This window comes from Schistocerca serialis, chromosome 4 (genome assembly GCF_023864345.2).
Source record: "Schistocerca serialis cubense isolate TAMUIC-IGC-003099 chromosome 4, iqSchSeri2.2, whole genome shotgun sequence".
Lineage (NCBI taxonomy): Eukaryota > Metazoa > Arthropoda > Insecta > Orthoptera > Acrididae > Schistocerca > Schistocerca serialis.
Window position 1 is genome coordinate 801,012,576 of NC_064641.1, and position 27,317 is coordinate 801,039,892.

Consider the following 27,317-nt stretch of genomic DNA (forward strand, 5'->3'; position numbering starts at 1 on the left):
ATGTTGGCGCTCGTTTACCCTCTATGGTAGAATCCTCTTTCACAGATGCTCGTTCGCTAGCTTCGTTTTGGTGCAGACCAAGCTGTAAATGCGTCTTTGCGTGCTGTAATTAGTTTCGTAGTATCTTCGCAGGCTCTAAGGGACAATTATTGAACAGCACAACAAATAGCAGTACCTGTTCGCAAGTACGGAACACCTTTTCTGCTCTTTGTTGATCCATTATGGATCGTGTGACGATGGCTGGCATGAACTTCTTGATGCAATAATTTACCAAGAGCCGTATGATTTGTAGAAGTTTATTTTATTTTATGACACAGTCTGTGTCGCCTGGCCACCAAGAGCTGTTGCAGGACGATTGATTCACGTCTCCAGTTATATGGCTTCTTCCGTGTATAGCGATTTTACGACTATGACGAGTGGGGCCTGAAGATAGCATGGATGTAATGCCGAAACTGGTAGCACATAGAAGTTCATAAAATAAAATAAACTTCTACAAATCATACGGCTGTTGGTAAATAATTGCATCAAGAAAAACCTTTTCTGCTAGTCCGCATGTTTGTTTACAACCATTTTAGCACAGATAATTCCATTTAATGCCGCGTATATATAAGTGTAGCATGCAGTCATACTTTTTAAGAATTAATTTTTTTGTGTTGTTTCAATTCTTGTCTGATTACACATTCTTTAAGTTCCTCTTTTTATGACAGAATTTCCAGAAAATGATTCGAAACATTTGTTGGAGAGTGAATGGTTCACCTCTCGTATGTCCAAGTTTGGGAGCTTTCTGTACAAAAAGTCTACGGTGTGATACAGCCTTTCCAGTCTAACAGTTTTTAACGGAACCCAGTAGTATAAACTGCACAAAATTTCTTTTTGGCGGAAAGGGTACAATACATTATGTTCTCTCAGTCCGTCTCATTGTATAGGAGCGTACTGGCAACAAGTGTTACTCAAAGTGACACCAGTCGTAGCTATTAATAAGAGAGAGATGTAATATGCTGGCAGCTGGTTATTGTTGAACTCCGTGGCTGTGGTTGATATACTATGGGCTGTTGGTGGATAAGGCACCCAGCCATAATAACATTTAATTACACCAAAACCTCATATTGCAACAGAGCTATAACTAAATATTTTGAAATATTATACTAAGTTTTATTGTGCATTATGTTTTATTACAAAATCTTTCAATATTACGGCAGAGACGCAAGTTTATTACAACAAACATGATTTAATAAAGATAACTGTTATTTACTGCTGGTAAGTTTACATTCCACTCTTAAAGAAATTCTTCAGTTAACCTGGAACCTGTCTCGCATTTGCTAAACATGAATGTAGAAAAGGAAAAGGGATATTGTCACAAATTGTCGCAACAGTCCGTATTTCATTATATATTGTGTGTTATCAGCCGTTAATCCCATATGTTTGTACGAAATCAGATTTGCATCATACTACTTAAAAAACTAGCAAATATTTCATTATCTTCCGGTACACCAGAAGAAGAAGATCGGCACCTGGCTGAACCCGGCTGAACCACGCGGCACAGCCAACAGTTGTTTACTATAACTGTCAACTCCAGTGACGTCAGAGGTGTGGTACGCATGCAAACAGTTGCGTGAGCAAACCGGGTTGTTTGGAAGTGGTACTGAGAAGTTTTGTATTGTGTGAGTGCGTATTTATAAGTAAGGAAATGTCGGGAGAAATTAAAACGAACCTATTTCGTGAAGCAGCAAAGATTGGAGCGGAGAAGCATCCGAGAAAGAGTACAAAAACTCTTGGGTATGGAACAGCTGGCTTTAGGACCAAGTGGGTATTTCATCACTCTACCTGTGTTAATGTCACAATTTATTTTCATATGTAGTCTTGTTACTAACAACAAGTGCCGCTATAGAAATTCATGTGTTAATGTACGTTACAGATTGATGTATTGGTATATAGGTCAATTGAATAAGGTACCGTTCTATTATAAAAACTGTTATCTGAGCAACTCTGATACGTTTATTGCCACACCCTAAATAGGTGAAAGGTCGATCTTGTTTCCAATGTACTTTGTCCATGAATATGTATCTTCCTAATGCAGTTGAAAAACTTATTCCTTGTAGTTTGTGTCTCGTACCAGTTTGGTAAGGTTTGCTTCACTCAACAGCTGTGGGCATTAAATTCCCTTATATCCTAACCCATAATTTACAACGTTCGCTTTCCAGTTGTGCGAAGGAAATCAATGATATTATGATGACAAAACTAACCTATCAGAGACCATGTAATACCAATCGCCAAATTCTTTCTCTTAAGACATAATAATACACAATATTTTGATGTCATGTGCCCACATGATGCGTAAGGTGTGTGTACCAAGTGGGAAGTTCAAGTTAAACTATATTTAGAAACTGTGATTTTCAATATTAACTGTTTAGCTACTGGTAAGATGGATGAAAGTATCTTCTTTCATTCCAGCACGTTGACCTACGTATCATAATACTGAAGTGATAGTGGAGCATGAAAGCTTCTGAGTATGCAAAATTCTTTCTTAAATGAATTATAATTGAAACTAGGTTTCTACTTCTGTTGAGGTCTCAGCAAACCATTTTATTAAATCAAATGTGAATTAATTCTTGTGCCATGAATTCAAGTCAAAAAAGGGAAAAAGGGAAAATTTTTGTATAGTCTCAAATCCTTGTACAGTTGTAATAGGGAGGATAATGAACAACATAGGGAGCGATGTGGCATTTGTAGGTCACACACTAATGTTTTGCTTGCAAAAATATTTCCCAGTACAAAATTAAACCACTGAAATTTCACACAACACATGCTGCATTCATTTTTTCTTCAGGGCTATCAGTTTCCTTGTTGTGAGGGATGGAAAAATCACAGATTATCAACAATAATGTTTTAATGATGTACAGTTGAATTTATTGTTAAATGAAGTGACTTAAGGACAAATATAAATAGTGTGTAACACATCTAAGTGGGGTATAACTGTATTAAAACTGTGCTCCAGTGGTACAACAGAGTGGAAAGGGGTGGAGGTGGAGAGTTGAAGTGTGAAGGAAGGAAGGTCACCGGATTATTGCCATGCATTTCCCTCCTTTGTAGGTCTGCGAACCAAAGTGTGACCAGGCAATTCCCTATTATCTCTACCACACTACATCACAAAAGGCAACTACAGAGTGTTTCACAAAGTTATACAGATACTGCTGCAGCTCGCCTTACGAATTACTGGTTATGCAGTGTGCAGACATGCCTGGGGACGCTAATTTTTCACAAAATGCGTTAATGCTACACATAATACAGATAGGAATTACCCGTAATACTAACGCAGGCAGCACAGAAGGAGAGAATCTATGTAAATCTGTTCACATTGCTCTACACTGCTAGAGGGGAAACTTATTCTTAGCCATTGTGTACGGCAGCCATAGAATTCTTCTGGGAAAAACTACTCCGCCCCCCTAGGAGCACTACTTGCTTTTCAGTTTACAAATGGACTATACATCCCTCAGCACTTCCCGTTCAGTTCTCTCATGTGAGTGGGCAAAACAATGTCACTAAGCTCAGGTTTATATAGTGAAGCTATTTTCAATTTAATGAGTGAGTATTTAATTGCAGTTATTAAATGAGCTATTGTGAAAAAAAACAAAAACAAAAAAAAACTGCCAGAGCTAGAGCTGCCTACTGTCTGCGACACTGAAGAGCCTGCCCAAGTGTAACATGTCAATACGTATGCAACCATACGATCATTTCATTTCAGCACCTATTTCATTGTCTCCGCTATCAGTGCTGGAATGCTCTTCACAGTGTGAGTGGTATCAAATGCAGCATCTGAGACTCAGCTTTCCCAACATCTGAAGAGGCCCAGAGGCACAAACTGGGTCAGTGTTATGAAGTTCCATACAGCAGATTACTGTTCTACATTTGAATGTAAGCAGTCCTATTCTATCGGACATGCTGATACCAATCTTGCAAGATATACTGCGGAGGTGCACCAATTGACTGCAGCAGATTTACATTGCTTTACAGTATGCTGTCAACAACAGACAGTAACAACATGCAACATTTACCAATCCAATTCCTTTCCCACCAACACTACGCAGGTTACTGACATCTTCACACGTAGTTCATTTAACAGCTGCAAATAAGTACTTGCTTAATAAACTGAAAGTAACTTCACCATACAAACAGCAGCTCACTGAAGTTATTTAGGCTACTCACGTAAGAGAATTGGACAGGAAACACTGAGGATATACAGTTTGCTTGTAAACTGAAAAGAGAGTAGCACTCATGGTGGGGAAAGTCATCTTTCCTGGTAAACGTACAGGATCATTAAGAATCAATTTCCCATCTAGCAGTGTAGAACACAGTGCTTAAATTTATTTAGAATCCATTCATGTGTATTTTCTCTTTTGTTAGTGTTAATGCATTTTATGGAAAATAAACATCCCATGGTCTGCAGCTCGTGGTCTCGCAGTAGCATTCTCGCTTCCCAAGCCGGAGGTCCTGGGTTCGATTCCCGATGGGGTCAGGGATTGTCACCTGCCTCGAGATGTCGTCTTCATCATCATCATCATTATTCATCCCCATTACGCTCGGAGGAAGGCAATGGCAAACCACCTCCGCTAGGACCTTACCGAGTACACTAGTGCGGGTCTCCCACATCGTCCCCTATGCTCTGACAAGGAGTATGGGACTTCATCACTCAGGCATGTCTGCACACTACCTTGCCAGTGCGCTGCAAAAGGGTCGGTATAACTTTATGAAACACCCTGTAGTGGCTTTTTGTGAGGTAAAGAGGTGGCGGGGAATTACCTGTTCGCTCTTCAGTTCACAGACCTACAAAGAACAGAAGTATCTGATCACAATCTAGTATCTGCCTTCCCTCACCTGTTTGCTTTCTAACCCCTCCAGCCTGTCACACCACCGGAACACAATTTATCCCTTAATACACTTCTACTGGACTTGTGAGTGATACACACGTAATATTTGTTCCTAACCACTTCATTTAACAAAAATCATCAGTTTCATATAATTAAAACACTACATTTTAATAACCTGCAATTTTTCTATCCCCTGCAATATGTGGAAACCATTAGTCTTAGGGAAAAAATGAATAGGACCTTTTTTGTAAAACTTTTAATGCAGATTAATGTTGCACTGGGAAACATTTTTGTTAGAATAGGACTTTTCAAGATGTTCAAGAAAAACATAAAGTTACCTTTAAACCCCCCACCCCCTCACCCTTGCTAACTCCCCATGAGTCAGTATTTTTAGTATGTTGTGCATGACACATACCACTTACAAAAATTTGCAACTTTTGTAGTAGCTGTGACACTATACTCACATCCAAATGAAGCAAGGTTCAGTTTGGCCACACAAATATAGGTTTTTTGTGATTTCCCTAAATCGTGTTAAGACAAATTTTAGGATCATACTTTGAAAATTACATGACCATTTTCCAGTCCTATTCATGTTCGATTGGAGCTTGTCACCAGTTTCTAGATATTACTACTATTGATAGTGTGTTAATCCTAGTCTTCCTGTCATTTACATGGATTAGGAAGAGCAGAGGGCCTATAACACTTCCTTGGGAAATGCCAGATCATGAACCCAGTCACAAAACTGAGACAGTTTTCCACAGGCAACCAATTTGATTAAAAGTCGCTTGTGAGGAGCAGTACCAAAAAGCTTTCTGGAAATTTAGAAGTAGAGACTCAATTTGAGAATCCCTATTGATAGTACTCATTACTCAGGGTGTTTCACAAGAACAATATTTTCTGAATCCATGCTGACTGCTTGTCAATAGGATATTTTCTGTGAGGTTATTCATAATGTTTGAACACAATATATGCTCCAAAATCGTGCAAATAGACGTCAGTGATATGGGTGTGTAATTCAGCAGATTACTCCTATTTTCTTGTTTGAGTATTTGTGTGACCTGTGCAACTTTCCAGTCTTTAGGCTTGACTCTTTCATTGAGTGAGCAGTTGTGTGTGGGTGCTAAGTATGAGCTACTATATCAGCATACTCTGAAAGGAGCCGATTGGTATATAAACTGGACCAGAAGACTTGCCTTTATTAAGTGATTTAGGAGGCTACAGCACACCAAGGATATCTACTTCGTAGTTATGTTGTGGAAAACCGTGTTTATGAACTTGTCTTTATTGGAACTGTCACTGGTAACATTACCATTCCTATTGCGCAGTGAAGGTATTGGTTGTGTCCTGCCACTGGTATATTTCATATACAACCAGGATATCTTTGCCCCCTGCGGTATTGGGGTCTAGAATAGACCTGTGGCTAATCCGTGCATATCATAAGAGTTGACTAATAGGAGTGTGTTTGTTTGGTCATGTTCTTACCTTGGTATTTTGACTACTCTTTCTACTTCTGTAGGTTTTTGCTCTTTTCACTTTTTTTTACACTTTTTAAGTTCGGTGCGACGGCTGGAGAGACCTCTAGTAGTAATCGAGGTCCATGCTGTCTGGTGCAGATTCGAAACCCGGGACACTCGATACCAGAGACACTGTATGATAGAGAGTCATGTGCAAGCAAGGACAGCAGGCAGTGCTCAGTAAGGTGTTTCGAGGCCAGGGAATGAGGACGGTAATTACTGTAAGCGGACACTTCAGTGAAGTGTGCTGCAAACATTGGCCAGTATAAGAGGAAGAGTGCAGATGTTACCACTGACAAGGGTGCCACGAACTGCCATGAGTAATGGAATGGCTGCAAACATGGCAGAGTTTAGTCCTTACCTGGGATGATGGGGTGTGGGATTACATGGATGATACATATTACTCCTAACACTCCTACTTCCTTTTCTTTACTAAAAACTGCTCTTTCGTGTAGTGTCTCTCGAATGCTATTAAATTATCCATACTGTGATGGTGCTTGTGCCGTTGAAGTGCCCTGCAGTATTCCCTGATAACTGTGGCTATATCTTCAGACTACGATGGCACAAGCAGCCACCAGGAAGAGTTGGAGGAGTAGGGTGTCATTGCTGTTGCAGCATGAATAATAGTATTGATAGTACTCTGCACCACTTTGTCAGTATCCGTCGCATGACTGGCTGCAAAAGTGGCTGTAGAGGAGAAAGCCTGCCAGTCAGTTTTCTGAAGCGACTGACATGGAGCATGTTCCAGATGACTGTGGGTGGAGAGGGAGAGAACAATAGGAAAATGATCACTGTCACAAAGATCACCATGGATGCACCATTGAATCAGGGGTAAGATACATGGGCTGCAAACTGTGAGCCACACTGAAGTGTGTTTAAGCTCCAGTGTTGAGTAGGCAAATGTCCAATTCTGAAAGGAGACACACCAATGGCCACGGTCTCTACTGCAGTAGTATGGGGCACCTACTCACTGGAAGTATCATAGCGTATGAGGGTACAGATCTCATCAGATGCTCTCTCAATATTTCCGCAATTAGTAAGGTTTTTAGTTTTTCAGAGCAAGGAAGTGCTATGCCAATTACAGAGCAATTAGCCATTAAATGGCGGAGTTTGGTCAGATGGTGATAGCAGCAATTACAGTTCCATTGAAGGAGCACTGGAGTCAGATCTGGGAAAGTGGCGAATAGAAAGGATGGGTGTGATTACTTTGCTACCAGGTCATAGTCTATCTAATTGTGTGATCCGTCAGTGTGCATAGGCTCAACCTCTGTAGGGACAAGAAGCAGAAAATCCAAAGCCTCAGGAAGCAGTTTATCTTTCTGCATAGCCTTCTTTGGTGAGACTTTGATTTCTGTGAAGGTTTCCCCATTTTATCTTCCAGGAGCAAAGAGGCCTGTACTTTTCTGCAGCCAACAACCTGTGGCTGCTGGTCCTTGTCTTGAGAGGGGGGCACCTTGACAGGTGTACTTGTCCCTGATGACTCCATAGGACAACTAGGCATCTCTGATCACACCAACAGTGGAGGGAGTCGACATTACCTTCCCCGGCTGTAGAGCAGGCCCTGGAATATGACCAGGGCCAAGAGGTGCCGTGAGAGAACTGTCATCGCAGGACGTATGGACCATGGCACAACATTTGCAAACTTTTTCTTTGCATTTTGATAGAGAGGGAGTCAAGCGTTTTATACTCTTGCGCTTTCTTCTCCCTCTTGAGCACTGAGCACTGTGGTGAACCAGGAGGGTGTGGTTCTAGACGGTTGAAACACTGAGGTGGTTGGTCCACAAGGGTTGCCCTCTTGTGACATCCATATACGTGCCCTACAGACAGCCCCTTTAGAACAGCAGGAGGACATGTGTCCCAACCTTGGCACCTAAAACGTCAGAGAAGACGAGTAGGGCATGACATCACACCTATAAACCTGACTTTAGCTTTCTCAGACAAAATGTTGCCTTTGAAGGTTAGGATAAAAGCCCCAAGGTCCACTCTATTATCCTTTGGTCCCCTCTGGAAGCACAGAACAAAATGGACTCCACACTGTGCCAGATTAGTATGCAGCTCTCCATCAGTTTGTAGTGCTAGATCCCGATGGAAGATAACACCTCGAATTCTACTGAGCTTGATATGAGGAGAAATGGTGACTGGTATATCTCCTTTGTTGACACAGGTCTGAGGTCTCCTTGACTAGTTGGCACACGATATTTTGATCAGAAAAGCTCCATTTCTCATTTTCTTTATTGCAGCAACCTCCCCAAACTGACCTTCGATGTTTTCAATGGAAAACAATGGCTTTGTTTTAGCAAAAGATCCACCATCAGTTCAGGAGCAAACCAAGAACTCAGCAAATTGTCCACTTCCATTTCTCCTCACCTGGCTCTCGTCGTCTTGAGGCACGGTCAAAGACGGAAATGCAATAGGATTGTAAACCTCTCCATTAAAATCTCTTTTCCTGGCTGTTGAGACAGCATTGGACAGTTATTGCGCCACAGTAAGGTGCCCTTCCTCAATTTCTGTACAAATTGGAATGTGGAAGTCAAGCCCAAAAAGGGAACCAGAACTTAAAAAGCCAAAAAATGTGGACAAAAAAGCTTTTAAAAAGAGCAAAAATCTTCAGAGATAGAAGGAATAATCAAAATACCAAGATAAAAACAGGACCAAATAGAAAGAGTCCTATCAGTTGCCTCTTACGACATGCAAATTATAGCCACAGGTCTATTCTAGCCCCCAACACTGCGGGGAGGGGGCAGAGATATTCTGGTTGTATATGAAGTATACCAGTTTGCAGGAAACATCAATAAGATTGATCCATTTCATCATGGCTCATTTCCCCAACGCTACTCACTCTGATCGGAGGTTCTCTGCGTGGGTGCCACCCTGCCAAGGTAAAGACCTCCTGGCACAGTAGCCATTGCCCCTGGCCCGCGTATAACGTGAGGGTGCCACAATGGAGCACGTGATCCCAGTGGCCAATAGCAACGTACTATATCAGGTATTTAAGTGCCTGCCTCTCACTCCGCCGGCAATCTGATATTCGCGTTAGTCTATCGACATCATGCCTACAGATAGGGTGTTTACTTGGTTTCCGTGTACGAGTGGACGTTGTGGATTCGTCAGTTTTCGCTTCTGACCCTGTTCTTATTTGCATGTTGTTGTTTGTTAGGTCTTGCTCAGTCGTCCGTCGTTGAGCCTTACAGCGTTTTGGCCAAGTGTTGAGATACGACCCCTGGACCTGATGAAGTCCACACCCAAATGCTAAAACATCTTCGTGCCGACAGCATGAAAAATGTCCTCGGGCTTTTTAATTGTATATGACAGGAAGGATAATTTCCCTCTCAATGATGGGAAGGTATTATTATTCCCGTTCTGAAACTGGGAAAGGACCCACAGATTTTAACTAACTAATGGCTAATCATTCTGATGAATGGGATGTGTGAGCTATTTGAATGAATGGTTAGCCACTATCTATGTTGGTACCTTGAAGCTCGAGGACATATATCACAATTCCATAGTGACTTTTGGACTTTCCGGTCCACCACAGATCAGTTGGTTCACCTGGAATCTGCAGTGCACAATGCTTTCACATATCACCATCATCTGATTGCTATGTTCTTTGACCTGCAGAAAGCATATGATTCCACCTGGTGACATAACATCTTATGTACGTTTCATGAGTGGGTTTCAGGGGCAGTTTTCTCGCTTTTATCCAGAATTTCCTATCTCTCTGACTTTTTCAGGTCTGGATAGGTTCAACTCTCAGCAACCAATGTGTACTGTGAACTGGAGTCCCTCATGGATCGATTCTGAGTGGTATGTTATGCGCTATCACCAATGCTGTGGGCCCAACCGTCTCTCCGTTGCTGTATGTGGATGATTTTTGCCTGTACTGTGCCTCTGCAACGCTGCACATCACTGAGCGTCAACTTCGGGGGCTATCTGGAGAGTACATGACTGAACCTGAATCACAGTTATCAATTTTCTCCTGCAAAATAATGGGTTGTGCATTTTTGGTGACTCTTGAATGTGTACCCACACTTAGAAATTTATTTTGATGACCAATTACTTGAAGTCATTGCAACTTTTTAATTCTTAGGTATTTTATTTGACAACAACCTAACTTGGCTGTCACATGTCCTCTGGTTCAAAGCAACATGTACAAAGAAGCTAAATGCTCTCTGTTTTCTTAGTAACTCCTTGTGGAGGTGGACCGCTTAGTTCTTCTGAGATTTTAAAAAGCACTGATTTTACCCCATGTGGGCTAAGTATGTATTGCCTATGGGTTGGCAGCATCATCCATACTGAGCTTGGTGGACCCTGTTCACCACACTGGTGTGCGTTTGGCAACAGGAGCCTTCCGTACGAGTGCTGACAGCCTCCTGGCGGAAGCCAGTGACCCACTGCTGTGATTTAGACGGCAGCAGCTTCTGGCAAATTATGCAGTCACAATCTATCAGATGCCTACTCACGCATATCACTCATTCTGTTTCATAACCAACAGTTCAAATTGTTTTGACCTCAAGATGGATGCTGATCTTACCCTTCTTCGACACCTGTTTGTTCGATCCTTTGTGACTATTCTAATTTGGTATGGATCTACATGGGTGGATTGTAAGTCAATGACAGCATTAGTTATGCTATCGCACGTGCAGTTGGACATGAGAAGCACTTTCAGCAATGAATGCACTACAGAATTGGTTTGCCGTATCTGAAGCTTTGCGGTACATCAAATTCCTGGCCATGACAAACTTTGATCTGTAGCAATTCCATGAGTTGCTTAAAAGACATATCCCTGCTCTATCCCAAAAATCTTTTGGTTGCTAACATCCAGGATCTATTGGTTGACCTCTACAGCTCTGGAAAGACAGTGACCTCCACATGGACATGGAGCCACATAAGCATTCCAGGAAATGGATTCCCTGACTGTCTAGCTAAAGACACAACTGCAGGACATCAAATTGACATCGAAATACTGGGCACCAACATATGATTACAGTTTTGATGCAATGTTTTGAGGCTCTGGGAATTGGAATGGCAGGCTACTATAACCCAAAATAAGTTGAGAGTATGGCATACATCATTCCAAGCCTTTTGGAAAGATGCCATTATGTTGTGCTGACTATGCGTTGCCCACACAAAACTCACCGGCAAGTACTTTCTGCGTTCGGAGGATCCTCTTCACTGGAGCTGCAGTAGTCCAGTGACAACAGTGCATCTTCTTGTTGAGTGCATTCTGCTGGCCACTCTGTGACACACTCTCAGCTTGCCTACCTTACTACCTCAGATGCTTGCAAATGATGGAACAATCACTACCAAAGTGTTACATTTCGTGAAGGAGAGTGCATTTTACACTAAACTATAATACTCCTCTACTTTCAGCCCCCAGGGGATCCACAACACTTTTGTGGATGCGTGTGTGGCGAGCATGGGGCCCCGAGCTAGTGCAGTTCTCCTTCCTTTCCGGGCTGCCCTACCCCTCTTCCCCATCCCTCCTCATCCCCAATCCTTCCCCCCCCCCCCCTCTCCCCTTACGTCCCCTTCACACTCCCTCTTCTTGGAGTAATGTATCGAGCCTTTGTAAGGAGACGGACATTTGAAAACTCCAGGATCCTGTTTCCTTTGTTCTTCTCCATCCTCATACTTTCTTCCTCTATTGGTCTTTCCCTATGTTCACTCTACGGCACTGTTAAGGACATTGTTTACCATTTCTTCTGTTGCTGCATGTATGCACATTATTAGTGGGGTGATTACTGTATTCTGCAAAAAGAACTATCTCTGCTTGTTTCATATTAGATGGAAGATCATTCACATATATGAAGAACAATGGTGGACCTAAGACTGAGCCTTGGAAAACTGCATATGTGATTTCTCCCCAGGCAGAGAATCTCCCTTGATTACATTGATTGAATTACTAAGTATAACTTTCTGCATTCTTTTAGTTAGATACAACATTATCCATCAATTCCATGAAACTACAGTTTATCTAGGAGAATACTGTGACTCGTGCAGTCAGATGCCTTAGATAGGACACAGAAAACACTAACTAGCATTATTCTATTGTTTAATTCTTGTAAGATTTGATGAGTGGACATGTAAATGGTATTCTCAATGGAACAACTCTTCTGAAATCCAAATTGTGATTTGCTGAGGATATTATTTTGTTTGGCTTAGATACTGTTCTAGAATAGGTCACTTTCTCCAAAACTTTGGAAAATGATGTCAGCAGTGGAACAGCTTGGTAATTATTGACAGCTTTCCTGTCACCTTTCTTTTAGGTTCAAGAGGCTGTAGATTGCAGTAGTTATGCAAAGTTGAAGACACTTGCACCGGATAGACTAGTGTGGAGAGCTGCATCAAACTGGTTTTCATACTGGAAACAACAACAGCAACAGTGGCAATAAATCTGTTTCTCCTGCAGGTTTAGACATGCTGCCAATATCTCTTGCACTCCTTCAAATGTGATTTTATGCCTCCATCTGAGTCCCACTCTATTTTCTGGGTTCTTGTTACACTCTGAATTCGTTGGTAGTTTTGTACGATGTTTCTGAATACAACCTTTTCTCAGCTTTGTTTCCTGGTGTACTAGTTTGTTGTGGATCCTCTTTAGGGTTTTGTAAACATCACAGATTTTTTTTTTTTCTTTGGGGTTATGAAGTCCAGGTCGTCTCATTAAGCCAGTCCATTCTGTATATGTGCCAACTAACAGTTTTGTTTCTTTCTAAGTGATGTTTTTGGTTCTGTCTTTGTGTACAATTCTTTATTGGGTCTTAATTATATCTTTCCATTTAACCATTTGGGAACCTCATTTTATTATTACTTTTTCAATGATTTGTGTTCCTTTTTAATCAATTGATCCCTTAGTGCTCATAGTCAAGGTTTCTGATATGTGGATTCCTATTGTTTTGAAAACTTCCTATATATCTTATCTTTTCTAATATTGACTCAAGTGCTAAGTGCTTCATGTTGTATAAGTTATTTGTCAGATGATAGACCCAGTTTAATTTTATTTAATATCCTATTATTGATTGCTTCCTGCTCCAGCCCATTTTTTTTGGAACCAGTACATCTATATATCTGACTTTATTGTCCCATTCAGTTTATCTTTGGATAATATTCATTCAGTTTGATCCATTATTGAAGTTCGAAATATAGTTGTTGTGATATTTAAGGAAACCTGTAGACTTACTCTTTCATCTGCTTCCTTGTATCACTGAAGCATTTTAATTTCTGACTAGGTGTTGTTACTTCTATGTAGATGGTCAATATATACTGTTTTGGCTTTGGGTCCAGCCAAAGTTGATCCTCTGTGTGTTGACTCAGTATTTCATGCCAGTCTTCAATAACATTTTCCAAAACACAGCTGAAGAGAAGTGAAGAATATTCATCACTTTGTCTGCTAGTCTTGATCTCAAATGCTCCTAAGATATTTTTTGTGAATGTCACATTTGATGCAGTGTTCATGCAGATCTCTTTATTAGGTTCCTGGATATGTCACCCTCTCCATACTCTTCCAAAATATTAAATACTGATCCTCAGTTTATTGAGTCATACACTTTCTTGAAATTAACAAATATAACCCTCTGCCCTCATTAAAGCTGCCAGAAGAAAAAGAGGGGGCGGATTAGACACATAGTTTGAGCTTTAAGTGCTCTGAATGATCATGAACATCTATGTATTTCTCATTATGCGCTTTTGTTGGAGAGTCATCGGGAGTTGTAGAAGTAACTTCAGGTGTGCCCCAGAAAAGTGTGTTGGGACCATTGCTGCATATATTGTACAATAGTCACCTGGCACACAATGTTAAGACATTTTGCAGATGATGCTGTTATCTATAATGAAGCAGTGTCTGAAAACGGTATAGAGATATTCATTTTGATGACATTTCAGAATGATACAAAGATTTGCAATTCAGCTTAAATGTTCAGAAATGTAAAACACTGCACTTTACAAAATGCAAAAACATAGTACCCCATGACTGCAATATCAGTCACATTTGGAATCTGTTACTTCACCCAGAAATGAAATTGCTGACAAATACTCATGCAACCCATCCTAGAATATATTTCAAATGTGTGAGACTCGTACCAAATAGGTATAGTTGGGGACATTGAATGTATATCACTCAGCATGAATGACAACATGTTTGTTAGACACAAGGTAGAGAGTCATGGAAACTCTGAATAACCTGAACTGGTAGTTGCTTGAAGATGACACCAACTATCCTGCAAAAACCATTTTAACAATGTACCAAAAACCAGTGTTAAGTGAGGAATCTAGTAATATACGACAACTGCCCATGTGTTGCTTTCATAGTGACTGCTGAGACACACTTAGGTTAAAAATGCATGCATAGCCAGTGCTCTATATGCAAATGGAATGGGATGAATTGCTAATGCGTGGTACAATCTGAAGTACCCATGCCGTGCACTTCAGTGGCTTCCAGATTATGGATGTAGATGTAGCTCGAGATAATAGAGCTTTGGTTCATGTCTTTTTATCCTCCTTTATACTATGTATTACGCACACAGCATTTCTTGGTAAAACTGAAATTCGTCCAGTGGAATCCCTGTCTGTGCCTGTATTGTTTCACCCTCATGTTTTTTGTACCTTTGCCTTTTTCTGCCCCATCTTGGCTTTGAGTGGGCGATGTCTGTGGGGCATTTTTCTGTTTATAGTTCTCTTAATACCTTCCCTGTCTTAGCCAGAACTATCTGTTTCCAGAACTTGATATTATTCTCTCGTCCAACTTAACTCCAGACAAAAATAATCACAAAGGGAGGGAGGGAGGGAAGGGGAGAGAGAGAGAGAGAGAGAGAGAGAGAGAGAGAGAGAGAGAGAGCATGCATGCATGAGTGCAGCACATTCATAGGATGATATTATTCCTGAACAATGATACACTACAAGCCTTTTTTTTTATTTATTTTTTATTGGTTTAGAGGGATGCGTGTGTGACAAAGCCAGTACTGCTGAAGCAGATGTGTATTTTGCACAGTGGGTCAAACTGAAGTGCTCCCTTCTCTTGCAGTGATATGATCGGGTTTCTTCTTCTGGTATATCTATCAGTATTATTTTATACTTCAAGAACACATTGAGTGAGTGTGGTTATGTAGAAAATCAGTGATTGTACCATGTACTGTAGATACTTGCAACATGTCCTGTAATTTTGTGTGTGCTGCTGTGTTTCAGATCCACAATAGTCTTATATATTGTCATATTCTTTTGTGGCTATTTTCTGTAGTCTACGAATTAGCTGTTTATAATAATCCTACATCTTCTTTCTTTCTGCTCTTAGTAAAATTCTTAGATTTGCATTCTGTAATGTTCATTACAAGGGTAACAAAACATTATGATTGTTGTGCCCAAGTAGCCGATAACAGTGGAACTTTATTGAGTGTGATAAACAAAATACTATAAACAGAATCCTAGAATGTGAGTTGACACTACTCAATTCAGTCTGATAGTTAACTGATGAAGCACTGCAATGACCTAGCAGGTAAGCACTGACATTGCACGGGAATGCCCTAGCAGTTCATAACTGACATTGCACAAAGTTTTTCATATGTGGACATGTCCAGTGAGACAGTGAGGTCTGAGATGAAGTCCTGCAAAGCAATGAGCTGTGGTGGACTCCAATTGATGGACTGTTAAGGATGACTAATTTAGAGCAGAGAGCGCAGAGGACACTCAGTGGAGAAAATCTTGACTGATGGACGTCTAGGCTCTAGGCGCAGACGGCATAGAGCCGAGACCATAGAGCACACTTGGTGAAAGAACTCCAATTGAGAAACTACTAAGTGCATTCGGTGTAAAGCCCGGAGTGTGAAATGCCCGCAGAACAGTTGGTTGGTGACATGAATTCTCATATAGCAGAAGGATAATGATGGAGGCAAGTGACTCATGGAAACAAATTCTTGCCACAGTGGCAGTGCTGTTTAGGGCAATTCTTAAGCCTCTGGCAGCAAGGCTAGTGCCACACCGTACCATGGCAGCTGGTGGATGTTTAGTTATAAACGACTCGATTCAAAATGAAGTGATTTATTTGTGTGTTGCTGCAGATTGTTTTCGTCTGAGCTACAGAGGAAGTCTTGTTAGTGGGACAAGCTGAGGCATCCTGCAATACTCAACCATGTGTGGTTTGTGGCGGTGTCACCAGGGAATACAGCATTCCTTATCCCTCCCCCCTCTCCCTGCCCTCAAGGGAAGAGATAGAATAGCATCTTGAAGATGATGATGCTGCTGGAGGAAGGAGCCAGTCGAGGGGATGGGTGCTCGCAATGGCGGAAGCCAGTGAGTGGTACTGGGGAATTGTGCCAAATGACTTGATTGGATCTGTGACTAATGGTGTGTGGTGCTGGTGCATCATGGCTATGGTGCATCATGGTGCTAGTGTGGAAACTGTGCAAGAGAATGAGGGGGGGTTGTCAGTCTATGAGGAAGGATAGCAGGATGCCAGGAAAAACATGGAGACCCCGCGTAGTAGTGCAGCAAGGGACCCAATGAGATGGGTTGTGGTCGGGCATAGCTAGAGGTGGATGGCCTGCGATACCAGACTGGAATTGTGTAGAGTCTGCAGTGTGATGCTGGAGGCAGTGCTGCTGCCACTAGAGGCAGTGCTGCTGCCAAAGACGATGCTGCCATGCGGCAATGGCGTCTGGCAGCGGTGCAGATGGGTCTGGCGAGACTGTTCTGGAAAGGGCTATTGCTGCAAAAAGATGCCACTGGAGGAACAGAAAAGGGAAGGAAATCACATGTGAGTGTGGATTAGAGGAAATTTGGAAAGATACTGCACACGACAGGTGGGGAAAGGCCATGAGGTGGCAGGTGCACTGAAGGCTTTGAGTATGTAGATAAGAATAGGAAGGCCAGAAGGTGTTGAGGAGTGCTGTGGAGGATGCCAAAAAGTGTGTAAGATGTTGAGGAACAGCATGGAGACCACCAGAAAATTTGTTATGTGCAAGTGAACACTGAGAGTGCGAGGAGGAAGAGGATGGATGGGCAGTGAGGAAGATGCCACAGATATAGACTGTGCACTGGAGCATTAAAATTGGCATAAGAGATATTGAATTCCGAGTGGGCTTAGGACAGGGGTAGAAGATCAGTACCTCAGTGAAGGAACTGAATAATGCCATATGTGAAAGCATCGGAGTTACCAAGGAGGTAACTTAATAGAGGCAGCGGGTTTTGACAGCACACATGTGATACAGAAAAAACCAGCAACATACTGAAATAGTGCCCAGATATTGAAGGTTACTCTGAGTAAGCTCAAAGCAAAAAATAATGCACACTGTGGGGACATAATCTCTAAGCCAAGTCTCCTGATGGCCATTGTAGTGGAGATGAGAATGCCGAATCTTCAATAGTTGGTGCAGCAGACACTGACTAAACATTGCAATCTTTGATCCTCATTACCATTGTTGGGACAAGGAGGGTGCAAATGTCGATTTGATCATCATTGATATTATAATGGGACAAGGAGGGAGCAAATGATGATCCTTATCACTATTGGAGTTGGACAAGGAGAGAGCAAATGGTGAGCCTTGTTGCCATGGTAGTGTGGGACAATCTTAAAGCAAACATTTATCGTCTTCACTATTGCAGTATGACAGTGAGGGAACAAACAGTGATCGTCATCAGTACTGTACTGTTTCTTGCAGTGTCAATTGGCGCTATGGGGTTCAGTTTGATAGTTAATCATTGGAGCACTGGAACATTCCAGTAAGTAAGCACTACTGTTGCACTGGAACATCCTACTAGGTAGTCACAGAGATTGCGCAGAGATGTACATATTTAATGAAGCCTGTGGTGATATTGTCTCATAGGGCGGTGAGTTCAGAAATAAAGTCCCACAAAGTGATGCGCTACAGTGGGCTCCGATTGCAGGGCCACAAGTTGCAGCCAGTGTAGAGCATGGAGTATAGAGGGTGCTCAATGGTAGAACTCTGATTGATGAACCACCAGGCACAACCATCATAGAGCCAGGAGTATAGAATGCTCTCAATGAAAGAACTCCTATTGAGGGACCACCATGTGTGGTCGACATAAAGCTTGAAGTGTGAACTGACTGCAGAGAGCTCGGGTTGTGACCTAAATACTCCCCTGCGAGGAGGATACCAGTAAAGGCATGTGACTCACAGGAGTAAGGTAGTGCCACGATGGCAGTGAGACTGATGCCGTATGGCTCTGTTGTGGTTGCTGGAGGTTCGGTTGTCAACAACCGAGTGTACTTGTGTGTTGCTGCGGGTTGTTTTCATCTGAGCTGTAGGAGCAGCATTGTAAGCGGGCCAGAGCTTTGGCAACCCTCAGTACACAGGTGTGTGATTGGTGGCTGTGGTGCCATGGGATACTGCACATTCACACATGTAAACATAAATCTTGACATTGTGATGAGTAAAATGAAAGCTTCCAACTTTGTGTATGGTGTTGGTAAGAGGAGTGAGAAATCCATTTTTCATTCCCTGTGCTCTGTATGACACGCAGCAAGCGGTTTTGTTATTGAATCTTCTCACATGCTGTTTTATCAGCTTAAGTTGTAACTGATTTTTCATTACTGCTGCCAGCATTATTGTATATAAATATTCCTCTGTTGCTTTGTTCATTTTTTATTTGATAAATGCTAGAGCTCGTGCTAAAAGCCCCCTCTGTGTGGTTTCTTTACTTTTCTCTTATCTCCTTATTGATACAGAAAAGTAGCCTTTGTCAAGTTAAATGATTGTCAAGCACACATAAGCTTTTTGTTTATTTTTCATTTTTTTTTAGAGCCGAGACCCTGGACCATGTGATGTACAGAATGGGATTATTAGCAGTGTTAAGATCAAAGACAAAAGGAGGTAAGATTATCAGTTTAAATTTTTCACCTGTTGGTCACTGATATGGTACAGTCGAAACATGCAGTTTCCATATTAAAGTTTTTATTTATTTTTTTTCCTGGATTATCTTACAGTGGTATTGAATTTGTTATTGTAAGTAAATCTCAAAATTACACACACACAGAATATATAAGTACACTTTTAAGAGGACAAGATCGATGTTGGCTGTGGCCTTGGTGAGAGAACCAAAAGCTTCCCTGGTACTGATTTAGACTGAGTTGTGAGGTTGTGAGGAATGAAGGAAGTTTTCTTTTCATATGTGTGAATGACATTTACAACTGGGAAAGAAAAGAAACAACCAAGCAAATGAAGTTTCCTTATTTGCTAATGGCAGTTCTCAGAAAAAAATATATATTAAAAATAAGTTTTATTTATTAGTTGAATAGCTGTGGAGGCTTAAGGCATATGGTTAAACATTGGTATTGTCAAAAATCAGCCAAGATTGATGAGTCTGATGGGAGTCCTTGTTTGTATTCGAATGGAAGAGAAGGTAGGTCAGGCTCATTTTTAAAAACACTCAAAAGACAGATACACAATTTTGATTTGATATTGCAGAGGAAACTTTGTGAAAAAGTTCTGCAACATCGTTTTTATTCAACATTGACAAGTCTCTATAAAAATCAGTTTGCATTTCAGAAGCAATAATAATGAAAGACTCATGTTGCTTTCTACATATGTCAAGTTGAGGAGGGATATAAATAGTAGTGATACGACTAGTGACTTTTCTCCAGATTTTGAAAATTATTTGCTACGTAGAAGTAATAAACTTTCACAAAAAATATTTTGGTTTGCAACCAAAATGATTTCTTTCCTGACATGGCATCACTAATACTCTTACATAAAATATTTTGACTTGCAACCAAGGTGATTTCTTTCCTGATATAATGTCACCAAACGATGAGAACGAACCATTTAAGAGGCTATATGATCTTGAAAGTAACACAAAACTGTTGATTTTTACTCAGCATTTCATTCTTAATCTGGAAAAATGGCAGATGTTCTAGTATCTTTGTGTGTAACCCAAGGATTATAGGACCATTACCATTCCCCCCTGCATGTTAGAGTAGGCCCGAGGTATTCCTGCCTGTCGTAAGAGGCAACTAAAAGGAGTCTCACACTTTTTGGCCCTATGAGTTCAGGTCCGATTCTATGGTTTGACCTGCCACAGAGGTGTAGGCCATATGGGGAAGGATGCCTTACGTGGTGCATGAGTGCCCTTAGATTTGATCTCCTGAATCTCTGTCATGGCTTTGCATCTCCACCTGTGATTCAACTATTTGGGTGAGGACACTTTCCAGGGTATGTCATCTTCTTCCATTGTCTCCTGTCCTCTTTCGCTCCATGACAATATTGGATTTCTCTGCACCCAATATCCAGCACGGTAGCCAGTCCGTTGTGGTGGGGCCGTCTTGTACCCATTTGGTGGTAGACTCCTGACAACACAGGGATCGCACTGCTGATGCCTAAGCTGTAAACTCCCCACATATGCCAAGGAGTAGATGCCTGTCTTCCTGGGGCATCAGGACTCCCAGCAACGGCCATCATGCCAGTTGGCCTTTGCTGTGGCTGGGTGGCACCCAAGGGGGGAGAGCCCCTGATCGGAGTGGGTGGCATCAGGGCGGATGACCTGCAATGAAGGGGACTAAGCCATCTCTTGCTGGTGACTGTATGGCACCAGCAGTCTCTAAGAAGGGCAAGATAGAATACAATGTTGACAGGTATGACCCTAAATCGTTGCCCTCCATCGCTACACCATGGGAGGAATGTAGAGCTACAGAATGCAGAGAGCCATATTCACCTAGGTTTTAATCTGTAGCAGAACTGATGGGGACTCTTTTTCTACTGACGAAGCCTCAATTTTTCGTTGAAAACCTTGAGGATAAGTTTGGAGAAGTGACAGTGCTGTCCAAGCTGCGAAACAGCGCAGTCTTGATTCAGACAGCATCCCCAGCCCAATCCCGAGTGTTACTCGCCTGTGACAAGCTGGGTGATATTCCTGTTTCTGTCACTCCCCATAAAAGCCTCAACATGGTCCAGGGGTTATTTTCCATTGTGACCTCTTGCAATCTGACGACAAGCTCCGCGCCAATTTAGAAGGGCAGGGTGTTCATTTCACCCAGTGCTTTTACAGGGGATGTCCACTGCACCCAGATACTCCATGTGCACCACCTCCCACTAGCATCAACTGTCAAGAGTACCACTCCCCTTGCTCGCCAGACTGCCCAGTACTCCCAAAGGAGCAGAAAATTATGGACTACAAGACCCTGGACCAGTTGAGTTGCACAGAGGCTAAACATAAATTCGAAAGATTACACCCAACTCTGTTGACATCGACATACGCTGCAGCTACATCACCATCACCATCGCCGTCCCAAGTGCCAGTGATTCCTCACTCCGTGCCACGAATAGTGGGCCCTCTGGACCACCAGAATATATCTGCCCTCTTGGTGGTAGGGGGCAAATCTTCCTCCGTTGGTCCCAAAGCACCTACTATGGGAGCAAGGCTTCCGCAAATACAAGGGACATCTGTCCCCTCCCCCCTACTGGAATATCAACAGCCTCCTCTGACTCTTTTTGTGCAGAAGGGGTCCCTTGAGGCCCTGTCTTCCAAGGTCTCCACTAATGCCATGGTGGACACTCGCCTGTGGCTCAAGGAGCCAAAAGCTGTTGGATGAAGAACTTCAATGTCTTCCTCTGTGCCTGAAGCTGCTTCAGAGAAATATTCCCAGCAAGCCCCTTACGAGAAGTGAGAGAGCAAGCAAAACAAGTAGTAGTCTGCTAAGAAACAGAACCCTCTGGTGGCCGCAGCACCACCACTGCAATGTGGACCCCTGCCCATCATGGCTATAAGGGATATTACAGGCACTGTAGCAACTATAATAGTGTCAGGTGGCATTTGTGTGTATGTCCTGAACTCATTATGTAGTGAACCTGTGCCCCTTCAAACACCTCTCGAAGCTGTGGCTGTCAGGATAAGGACGACACAGGAAATAACTGTCTGCAAACATATATCTTCCTCCAGATGGTGCAGTACCTCTGAACGCATTGGCTGCAATAATTGATCAACTCCCTAAATCTTTCCTACTTTTAAGTACTGGGGCTGCCACACATTACAGTGTGGCACATGGCACATATTCGGCCATTGCTCTCTCGGTTTGCAGTCCTGGCCTTCTCCCATCTATCCACTGGAGAGCACATGACGACCTGTACTGTAGTGACCACTTCCCCATCTTCCTGTCACTGCCCTGGCGTCAGGCCCACAGACGCCTGCCCAGATGGGCCTTGAACAAAGCGGACTGGAAATCTTTCACCTCTGCTGTCACTGCTGAATCTCCCTCACACAGTAACATCGATGTGGTGGTTGAGCAGGTAACTACAATGATTGTTTCTGTGGTGGAAAACGTGATCCCTCGTTCTTTAGGGTTCCCCCAGTGAAAGTCAGTCCCCTGGTGGTCGCCAGAAGTCATAGAGACAATTAAGGAGTGTTGGCGAGCTCTACAGCGGCATAAGTGGCACCCTTCCCTGGAGCACCTCATAGCCTTTAAACAGCTCCGTGCCCACATTCGCTAGCTTATCAGAAGGCGGAAACAGGAGTGTTGGGAGAATACATGTCGACCATTGGGTGCCATAGGTCACCTTCCTAAGTCTGGGCAAAGATCAAATGAGTTTTTGGGTACCGGACCCCAACAGATGTTAACATCAATGACATGCTATCTACTGACGAAAACACAATTGCTGAGCACTTTGCTCGCGCCTCTGTGTTGGAGATTACCTCCCAGCCTTTTGCACTCTCAATTGGCGCATGGAAGAGAAAGTCCTCTCATTCACTACATGCCACAGTGAACTCCATGACTCCCCATTTACAGAGTGCGAGCACCTCAGTGCCCTTGCACATTGCCCCAACACAGCTCCTGGGCCCGATCGGATCTACGGTCAGACGATTAAAAATCTCTCATCTGACTACAAGCAACATCTCCTTGTGATCTTCAACTGGATCTGGTGTTATGACGTCTTTCCATCACACTGGCAGGAGAGCACCATCATACCAGTGCTCAAACCTGGCAAAAACCCGCTTGATGTGGATAGCTATCGGCCCATCAGCCTCACCAACGTTCTTTGTAAGCTGCTGGAATGTATGGTGTGTCGGTGGTTGGATTGGGTCGGGTCCTGGAGTCACATGGCCTACTGGCTCCATGTCAGGGTGGCTCCCACCAGGGTCGTTCTACCACAAATAATCTTGTGTCCCTCGAGTCTGTCATCTGAACAGTTTTTGCCAGACGCCAACATCTTGTTGCCAAATTTTTTGATTTACGAAAAGCTTATGACACCACCTGAGGACATCATATCCTTGGCACATTATACAGATACCAGCTCCCGATTTTATCCAGAATTTCCTGTCACATGGCACTTTCCGTGTCCAAGTTGGTGCCTTCCATAGTCTCTCCCCCCCATATCCCATATCCAGGAGAATGGGGTCCCACAGGGCTCTGTATTGAGTGTATCTCTATTCCTGGTGACCATTAACAGTATAGCAGCAGCTGTAGGACTGTCTGTCTCACCCTCTCTGTATGCAGACGATTCTGCATTTTGTACTGCTCCACCAGTACTGGTGTTGCTGTGTGGCACCTACAGGGAGCCATCCACAAGGCACAGTCATGGGCTATAGCCCACGGCTTTCAGTTTTCGGCCGCAGAATGAAATGTTAAGCACTGCTGTTGGCATCGTACCATTCATCTGGAACCAGAACTTTACCTTACTGACAATCCCCTCTCTATAATGGAGACGTATCGATTTTTGGACTGGATTTCGATGCCCAGTTGACTTGGCTTCCTCACCTTCGTCAGCTTAAGTGGAAGTGCTGGCAGCACCTCAATGCCCTCCGCTGCCTGAGCAACACCAACTGGGGTGCAGATCACTGCACACTGCTGCAGCTCTACAGAGCCCTTGTCCAAACCCAAAATGACTATGGAAGTGTGGTTTATGGTTCAGCAGCGCCTTGAACATTGCATTTACTAGACCCTGTGCACCACTGTGGGGTTCGATTGACGACAGGAGCTTTTAGGATGAGTCCGGTGACCAGCGTACTGGTGGAGGCTGGTGTCCCTCCACTACAGATCAGATGTGTGCAACTGCTCGCCAGCTACGCAGCACACATTCATAGTTCCCCTGCGCATCCGAATAACCGTCTTCTTTTCCCGCCTGTGGCAGTCCATCTCCAGCATTGGCGGCCCAGATCGGGGCTAACGATTGCGGTTCATGTGCGGTCCCTTCTCTCCAAGCTGGAGTCCTTCCATTTACCACCTCTGCTTGTGGCCCGTTCACATACGCCTCCATGGTGTACACCTCAGCCGCAGTTTCGTCTGGACCTTTTGCATGGCCCTAAGGACTCCGTTAACCCCGCCGCTCTCCGCTGTCACTTCCTCTCAATTCTTGACGGGTTCCGGGGCTTTGAAGTGGTTTACACCAACGGCTCAATGGCTGATTGTCATGCACGCTTTGCCTATGTTCATGGAGGACATATTGAGTGGCACTCCTTGCCAGTTGGCTGCAGTGTTTTCACTGCAGAGCTGGCGGCCGTATGTCGTGCTCTTGAGTACATCCGCTCATACCCTGGCCAGACATTTCGACTGTGTACTGACTCATTGAGCAGCTTACAAGCTATCGACCAGTGCTACCCTCGCCACCCTCTGGTAGTGTCCATTCAGGAGTCCACCAATGCCCCGAAACTGTCCCCCTGCTCCGTGGTGTTTGTGTGGACCCCAGGACACGTTGGAATCCCTGGCAACGAACTTGCCGAGAGGCTGGCCAAACAGGTGATGCAGAAACCGCTTCTGGAGATAGGCATCTCCTAAGCTGACCTGTGTTCTGTCTTACACCTCAGGGTTTTCCGGCTTTGGGAGATGGAATGGCATAACAGCAAGCATAACAAACTGCTTGTCATTAAGGAGACTGTGAATGTGTGGAAGTCTTCCATGTGGGCTTCTCGCAGGGAATCAGTTGTCCTCTGCCGGCTCCGCGTTGGCCATATGTGGCTAATGCATGGATACCTACTCCGTTGCGAGGACGCACCTCAGTGTCGCTGTGGCTCCCAAATGACAGTTGCCCACCTCTTGCTGGACTGCCGACTTTTAGCCACTCTGTGGCAGACTTTTAACTTTCCCAGCACCCTGCCTTCAGTGTTGGGCGACAATGCCTCCACAGCAGCTTTAGTTTTATGTTTTATCCGTGAGAGTGGGTTTTATACTTCTATGAAGGTTTTAGCGCATGTTCTTTGTCCCTCTGTGTCTTCCACCCTAGTGCTTTTAGGGTGGAGGTTTTAATGTGTTGCAGAGTGGCTGGCTTTCGCTTTTCATTCTCGTGGTTGGCCAGCCACTGTAACCTGCTTTCACGTTTTACTCTCTTCTGTTTCTAGCATCTCTCTGTTGTTTTTTTGTCCTCTTTTGTTCCTTTTAGTGTTTGTTGCCTTCCCTTTGTTCTTTAGGCTTTTCCTTTCTTTTCGTTTTGTGTTATATGTTTCGTTCGTTTTGTTCTCAAACTTGTGGCACTGTTTTATTAGGAACAAGGGACCGATGACCTCGTAGCTTGGTCCCTTCTTCTGCCTTTAAACCAACGAACCAACCAACAGAGCCCTTGTTAAATCCCACCTTGACTATAAGTGTCTCGTGTATGGTTCGGTGGAGCCCTCAGCGTTGTGCTACTTGACCCAGTGCACCACTGTGGCGTTCGGCTAGTGACATGAGCTTTTAGGACAAGTCCAGTGAGCAGCATCCTTGCGGAGGCTGGAGTTTCTCCATTGCAGGTCTGGCATGCACAACTGCTTGCCAGTTACGTTGCACATGTTCATAGTTCTCTTGCGCATCCAAATTACCGTCTCCTTTTCCCACCTATTGTGGTTCACCTCCCGCATCAGCAGCGCAGGTCTGGGCTTATAATTGCAGTTCGCATCCTATCCCTTCTATCTGAATTGGAGTCCTTGCCTTTATCACCTACACTTGAGGTCCAAACATGTACACCTCCATGGTGTACACCTAGTCCGCAACTGCAGCTCACTGCTGTCACTTCATCTTGATTCTTGAGATGTACCGAGGCCATGAAGTCATTTACACCGACAGCTTGAGGGCTGATGGTCACGTTGGCTTCGCGTATGTCCATGGAGGGCATATTGAACAGCATTCCTTGCCCGATGGCTGCAGTGTTTTCACTGCAGAGCTGGTGGCTGTATCTCGTGCTCTTGAGCACTTCCATTCATGCCCTGAGTAGTCGTTTCTTCTGTGTACTGACTCCTTGAGCAGCCTACAAGCTGTCGAGTAGTGCTATCCTCGTCATCCTTTGGTAGCAAACCATCCATGAGTTCATCTGTGCCATGGAATGGCCCGGTTGTTCAATGGTGTCTGTGTGGACCTCAGGACACATCAGAATCCCAGGCAACGAACTTGCTGACAATCTGGCCAGACAGGCTACACAGAAAACGCTTATGGAGATCGACATTCCAATAACTGACCTACATTCATTTTTACGTCGCCAGGTTTTTTGGCTTTTGGAGACAGAATGGCATAGTCTCAGTATGCACAACAAACTGCGTGCCATTAAGGAGACTATGAATGTGTGGCAGTCCTTTGTGCAGGCCTCTCGCAGGGGCTCTGTGGTTCTTTGCCGGATCCGCATTGGCCACACTTGGGTGACCCATTGCTACGTCCTGTGCTGTTAAGACCTGTGTCAGTGTCAATGCAGCACCCAGTTGACAGTGGCCCATATTCTGGTGCACTGTCCCACTTTGACTGTCCTGCGACAAAATCTTCATGTACCGGACTTGTTGCTGCTAATTTTATCTGACAATGCCTCATCGGCTGATTTAGTTTTACATTTTATTCGTGATGGTAGGTTTTATCATTTGATCTAAATTTTAGTGCATGTCCTTTGTCCCTCTCTGGCCTCCACCCTAGTGCTTTTAGGGTGGAGGTTTTAATGTGTTGCAGAGTGGCTGGCTTCTCCTTCTTATACTCAGCCTCAGCCAGCCATGGTAATCAACCAACCATTACCATTAATGATTATATAAATGACAACTCACAAAACCAGAAAAA

General features: G+C 43.5%; 1 protein-coding gene across 1 annotated transcript in view; it reads left to right on the forward strand.

The window, feature by feature from the left end:
- Positions 1 to 1,563: 1,563 nt before the first annotated feature.
- The window catches only part of LOC126473393 (phosphoacetylglucosamine mutase), a 150,202-nt gene continuing 124,448 nt past the window's right edge, over positions 1,564 to 27,317 (forward strand). The window contains exons 1-2 of the mRNA XM_050100402.1: positions 1,564 to 1,803; positions 19,127 to 19,197. Of these exons, the coding sequence (XP_049956359.1) occupies positions 1,688 to 1,803; positions 19,127 to 19,197 (187 nt within the window). The 5' untranslated portion in view covers positions 1,564 to 1,687. The remainder of the gene's footprint in view (positions 1,804 to 19,126; positions 19,198 to 27,317) is intronic.